This window comes from Seriola lalandi, unplaced genomic scaffold, assembly GCF_002814215.2.
Source record: "Seriola lalandi dorsalis isolate HSWRI2012SDOR001 ecotype SW California unplaced genomic scaffold, Sedor1 jcf7180002053711, whole genome shotgun sequence".
In the NCBI taxonomy this organism is placed as follows: domain Eukaryota; kingdom Metazoa; phylum Chordata; class Actinopteri; order Carangiformes; family Carangidae; genus Seriola; species Seriola lalandi.
This window is the reverse complement of record NW_019524264.1, coordinates 329,635-335,682: the sequence shown is the minus strand read 5'-3', so window position 1 is coordinate 335,682 and position 6,048 is coordinate 329,635. Positions and strand designations below refer to the sequence as shown.

Below are 6,048 nucleotides of genomic sequence, written 5' to 3'. Positions count from 1 at the left end.
TCGCCTCCCAAGGACGTCTATCCGGCCATAAGGCTCACGCACTCTCCTCAGGGGTTTGATGGATGACACCAGCACCACAGAGTGATAGGCTATTACTTCACTTTGCATTGGATAAATGGCAAAGCAGGCTCCTACCTGTCGCCTGTCCTTCTCTTTCTTTCGTTCTCTCTTTTTTTCCCTGCCATCAGAGACCTGAACAGAGGAGAAAAAATAGGATGGCTGAGATTTTGTCTGTGCAATCTGTTGATTTCACTTTCACGTTTCAGATGAGGTTTTTTTTTTGTGTGTAGTTTTTTTTGTATTGGAAGTGGATGTGGAGAGTGAGACTATGGTGGATAATAACGAGCCTGTTTAGGATATGTGATTTGCTACTAGACTTTTGTCCCCTTCATCATTAGGTGGAAAATGCATTTCTTTTTCTGGGACAATGCTTTTTTACCTCAGGTGTGATCTAACATTCTCTTTCTGTCTTGCTGGCAGACCAGCAGTATTCATGGTCACCCTCGCAGTACTTCGATGAGGACAGCTACTCCCCTCCACCCAGGAACATGAAGGGTCTCTCTGGCGGCCGCCCTGCCCAGCTCCAGCTCACCTCTCCCACCTCAGCCCACACCTGCGGCCTGGCTGAATGCGACCATTCCCTGGACCACCACCTCCATCATGGCGACTCACGGCCCCCCTCCTACCTCCTCAGCCCCACTGAAAGCTGCCCCCTTGAGGGTCACCACCGCTGTTCCCCGCGGAGCTCCATCCACTCTGAGTGCATGGTGATGCCGGTGTCCATGTCGGCCACTGACCACTCCATCTCTAGTAGCACTTTCCCCCGCATGCACTACGGTAGCGCTTCACGGGACAGCGGTGGAAACACTTCTGGTGGCAGGGACTCCCGAGACGACGGCGGCTCATCCTCACACGGTGGCAGCGGCAAAATGAACCGAATCCCAGCAAACCTCCTGGACCAATTTGAAAAGCAGATGCCGCTGCACCGGGATGGCTTCCACACATTGCAGTACCAACGCACCTCCACCACAACCACAACTACAGAGCAGCGCAATGAAAGCCCCGGGCGAATACGACACTTAGTTCACTCGGTGCAGAAGCTTTTCACAAAGTCGCACTCTCTAGAAGGATCCTCCAAAATGAATGGCACCAAAAGCGACTCGCACCGGGACTCGCACCACCATCATCACCACCACCAAGGCCACCACAAACACAGCAAACGCAGCAAGAGCAAAGACCGTAAATCTGAAGGCAGCGGCAAGCAGCGCTCTGGAGGTTGGTGGAGCTCGGACGATAACCTAGATAGTGACAGCACGTACAGAACACCGAGCATCATGTCGCGGCATCCTGTGGACCACATCAGCCACTGTTACCCTGACTCCATGCACGGCCACCTGGCAGGAGACCTATCGCTAAAGACCTCCAAGAGTAACAATGACGTCAAATGTTCAGCTTGCGAGAGCATAAGCATGGCGCCAGAGGGCAAGTTCATGAAGAGGAGCTCCTGGTCAACGTTAACGGTCAGCCAAGCCAAGGAGGCCTACAGGAAGTCATCACTCAACCTGGAGAAGCCCATGACACCCACTGACCTCAAGCCCAACCTCAGGCCCTGTCACTACCTACAGGTGAGTTTGTCTTATTTTGCTTTATGTAACTTAGGTTGTGTCTTTCAAGCAGTTCCCATGCATGCAAGCTTCCCAGTCAAACACTACAGCGTCTAATTTCACTGATAAACAAAAACTACATGCACATTACTCTAAATGCCACTTGATTGGGGAAATTCCCAGACTGGTACACAAATTTAGTTAATTTAAATGCATGGATCTGCGGCTAAATGATGGGTACTTGGAGGATGTGTTGAAAGGAGAAGATGGTGATTTGCAATGAGCCACATCTGATTTGATAGCATCAAGCAAATGAAGAGATGATGTAAACATTCGTTTTATCTCTCAGTCTTTACAGTGATACATTCACCATAATGTAAAATTTATAAGATTTGACACACTGCAGCACAGAGAAAAACATTATTCCCAAAACTTAAGCCTGCATTGTACAACACAAAGCATTCTTTTTCTATAGGCGTCGCCCAATGCGCAAGGAAGAAAAGCTGCTCACCACAGCTGGATTTCTGATTGATCTAAAAGACAGCTATTTGTTTGTCTCTGCCTTGGATATTACAATGTAAGCATGTCCTGTGGCTCAGCGTGTGGCTGGCAGTAGAGGAGACTCGCACAGCAGGACAAATCAATTAAATCCGTAAACGATCTGCACCGGAGTGGAAGAGTCGGCAGTATGAGAATAAAAGACCAGAGATCAATGTTGATTTTTACCTTGTTGTTGGCTTTGATTTTGCATAGGCCTCAGCTCTGAAAAAGGTTAGCATTTAGCTCAGGCCCATGATTGGCTCTGCGGGAGACCCCATAGCACCGTGGGGATCGATTCAAAGTGAGTCAGCAATTTTCACAGATCTTGTCTCACGGGTTTTATATGCATGCTGGAGGGTATATGAAAAAAAGAAAGCCTGCTTGGAAATCCCAAATTGCAAATCCAAGCAGGGAAAAATAGATTTTGGAATAACGCTGCTCAACAATGTGGTATCTGATTATCATGTAAGTACTGCCTGCAGCCAAAATAAAGTGAGCACTTCCGCATCGGGAAAGGGAACTCAGTCCTAGAGTAGAGAGTATGTTGTATGGATTAGAGACTGATATAAAGGGAAAGCCAATACATTACTCAAATCAGCCAATGGAGCCAAAGAAAGCATTCCATCTAAACTCACGTCATCCAAATATATTTTAGAGGACTAATTTTAACTGCCGTGTTTTCAAACATAACTGATGATCAATTTTGGACAATGCATTCATCCACTCAAATATTTTTCACAATCCCACTAAGTGCAGTAATCTCTCAATGAGAGAGTCGCTGCGTTTAGTGGGCCCCCCCCCCCCCCCCCCCCCCCCCTTCAGCTGAGGTAGTGTCCGAGTCATTGCACTATAAACACTTCTAAAAATATCCTCCTCTCCCACTTCCTGCCGCAGGGCTATATTTAGGCCAGCGTTATCAATCCAATCCGCGCAGGGTGACACATCTTCCCTCCCCGGAGGAGAATCAATGCCCTTTCGGAGAGCTGGAAGATGTATGGAAGGAGAGAGGGAGAGAAAGTTGGAGATGCGTATACCACTGGGGTCCAGGCCTTAACGGATGCGTCGAGATACTCCAAGAGGCAGAGGGGGAGGAAATGGCAAAAGAAATGGCTGTTTTTGCTCGTCGTGGTTACTGTTGTTGCTCTTCTCTGTCTGCCGGGAGCAGTCCGGCAGACAGAGATAGAGCCAATAGTCAAGAATGATACTCACACAGACGGGTCATATTGAGAACTTTTCACTTTCCTGCTGCTGCTGCATTGGGATTACACACAACTGTCTGCACTGTACTGTACTGAATGTGTGTCCATGTGTGATTGAGCGTGTGTGTGTGTGTGTGTGTGTGTGTGTGTGTGTGGGTGCGGTGCGGTCTGTTTATCGCACGCCAGATGGTTCAGTGATGTGCTAGTCACCTTGTTTGCGTCCTTGGTTGATGACAGAGGGAATGAAAAACTTTTGAAGTGTTGTAAAAGTATGAGATCACAAACACGAAGATGTGTCTTACTGAGGTGTCTGTATGTTAATGCGTGTGCTCTCGTCAGGTGTGTGTGTGTGTGTATGTGTGTGTGTGTGTGTGTGTGTGTGTGTGTGTGAGTGACTGACTCTTGTGTCTCTTGTGTGAGAGATCGATTAACTGGACATTGGGGAAGACAGAGATAGATTAATATTGGCTGCTGTTTCTCTGAAATGACAAATCTTAGGGAATCAGACCTGGCATTAGCCATCATTCTCTGTCTCTGGCTAAGTCATTCCACAAATTAGCCCCGATTAGCCCTCCCCAACACACACACACACACACACACACACACACACACACACACACACACACATCTTGCCAATCTTTCATGAGTCTGACTGTGTGCTTGATATTAATGAAAGAAGGTGATTGTGGCAAAACATTCATCTACTATCAGCGACAGGCTCACCTGCATGAATTTCAATGGGCATACGTATGGGTGTGAGGGGCGTGATCTCTCCATCGCCCCTTTCTCTCACACACTCTCTCCTAAATTATATATTTAAATACACCTGGACTGTCACAACAGCTGTAATCCATCCCTCCCCCACCTTCCTCTCGCCCAGCCCGCAACTTCACAGCACAATAACTTTGTGTTACTGACAGCTCTCAGCCGTGATTAAGTCAGCTGCTCCAGCAAACGCTACTCTGGTTCTCTCCCAGCATACAGTACTATAGTACAAAGGGAGGATTAGTCTTTGATAGTTTTGCTGATGGGGCATTGCGGAGGGATTTAATAAGCCAATTAATTGCCATGTTGGCTTGCCAAAGGTGGAGCTTGAGAGGGAGAAAGGCTGATGATTAAAATACAAAAGGGAAGTGCAAAGCAGCAGAAACAAAACTGGCACTGTGACGGAAAGCTGCAGCAACACACACCTCCGCACACACACACACACACAGGGGTTCCCTAAACTTTTTCATTAAGGCGTTCCCAGATAGCTATCAGGCCATGAACCACTACTTAGTAAGATTTTGTCCCAGGAACTCCGGGATCAGACAGCAGTTTGTAGATAAATGTTACTCGTCTCTGTTGCCTGAGGCGACAGGGTGGCTTTGTGGCTACCACCGTGGCGGCAAGCATCTGCTCATATTCATATTTTTCTATCTCAAGTGCACAAGGAGATTGTGAGGCTATAACCATTTAATAGTCAATTGTTAAGCACATTCTCCTATATCCTTTTTGTCTGTGCTGCTGCTTTCCCAAGCCAAATCAATAATTATGGCCAACTATCACAATTCTTGGGGGGTTTAAGACCCATATTTGCTGCTTTAGTAGCATTTTCTTGCCCAGAATTCCTCGCTGTATTAGAGCCTTAAAATAATAGTTCTTGCCATTTGGTGCAAACAAAGTCCAGGACATAGATTTGACCTCCGAGTTGACTTTGAAGAATACAGAGGTTTTAAATAGAGCGACCCTTGACCATTATTGTGTTTACATTTATATATTCTATGTACTTCCTCTCTTACATGTATTACTGTATATCTGCTTGTAGTTTACTCCCATAGGCAGCCATTTCCCACTAAACCCAATGTACAGTATCTTTCTAGCAGCAGACTGTAGACGCACAAAGCTGCAGCAGCTGGTGTCAAAAATCTAGCGAGCTGAGGAGCCAGATATTTTTTGTTGGTGGAGTTGGTGGGGACAAGAACAGAGCTAAATGGGGAAATGAATGTTGGGATGCCGTTGGTGGCTAAAAACACAAAATGAATGGAAGTCTTCTGTGTCTGCTGGCTGTAAAAGTAGGTGCCTGTTTGCTAGCACATTAGCCACCAGCAGCTGGAGAAATGCAGATGAAGATTCACAGCCTCTTGTTTGATGGCAATTAACCATTATTGTAATAAGGAGGGAGTTCACACAAGAGGTCTACTTCAAATAAATATGGTTTATTAAGTTACCGGATAATTAGGGTGCGGAGGTAAGAAACATCAGCGAGGAAAAAACATCATGAATGTGTGAGGTGTGTGTTGCGCAGGTGTTAAAGGTGCCAAAGAAGACGATGCGAGTTGTCAGCTGAAGGGAGAGAGGCAGGGTGAAGCTTTTATGATGATGAGCTGACAAACCTCCACTGTCAGCCCGTTGCCTGCTGAGCTTGACAAGGATAGCCCTTGAGAGAGAGAGAGAGAGAGAGAGAGAGAGAGAGAGAGAGAGAGAGAGAGAGAGAGAGAGAGAGAGAGAGGGAGGAGATTTGTTATGAACATTACGCTGACAGTGTTCAACTTTGACCAGTAAGTTACCACCTGCGGCAGCAAACTGACGAGCGTCTTCCCTGTTATTTGGAATGCAAAAAGAAATATCAAGAGTTACTATAGTAATATTTTATCATAATTTGATACAGTATTATACTTGGAAATTGGCCTGAGCATCCTTTTCCACAGCACCCCCCCACCCAC

At 46.6% G+C, this 6,048-nt stretch overlaps 1 protein-coding gene across 2 annotated transcripts in view; it reads left to right on the top strand.

Moving 5' to 3' along the window:
* Positions 1–488: 488 nt before the first annotated feature.
* Positions 489–6,048, top strand: part of dlgap2a (discs, large (Drosophila) homolog-associated protein 2a) — a 52,269-nt gene continuing 46,709 nt past the window's right edge. The window contains exon 1 of one of the 2 annotated variants that reach the window (XM_087172754.1): positions 489–1,625. In XM_087172754.1, the coding sequence (XP_087028880.1) occupies positions 549–1,625 (1,077 nt within the window). In that variant the 5' untranslated portion in view covers positions 489–548. The remainder of the gene's footprint in view (positions 1,626–6,048) is intronic. The other variant, XM_023401646.2, reaches the window with a different exon arrangement.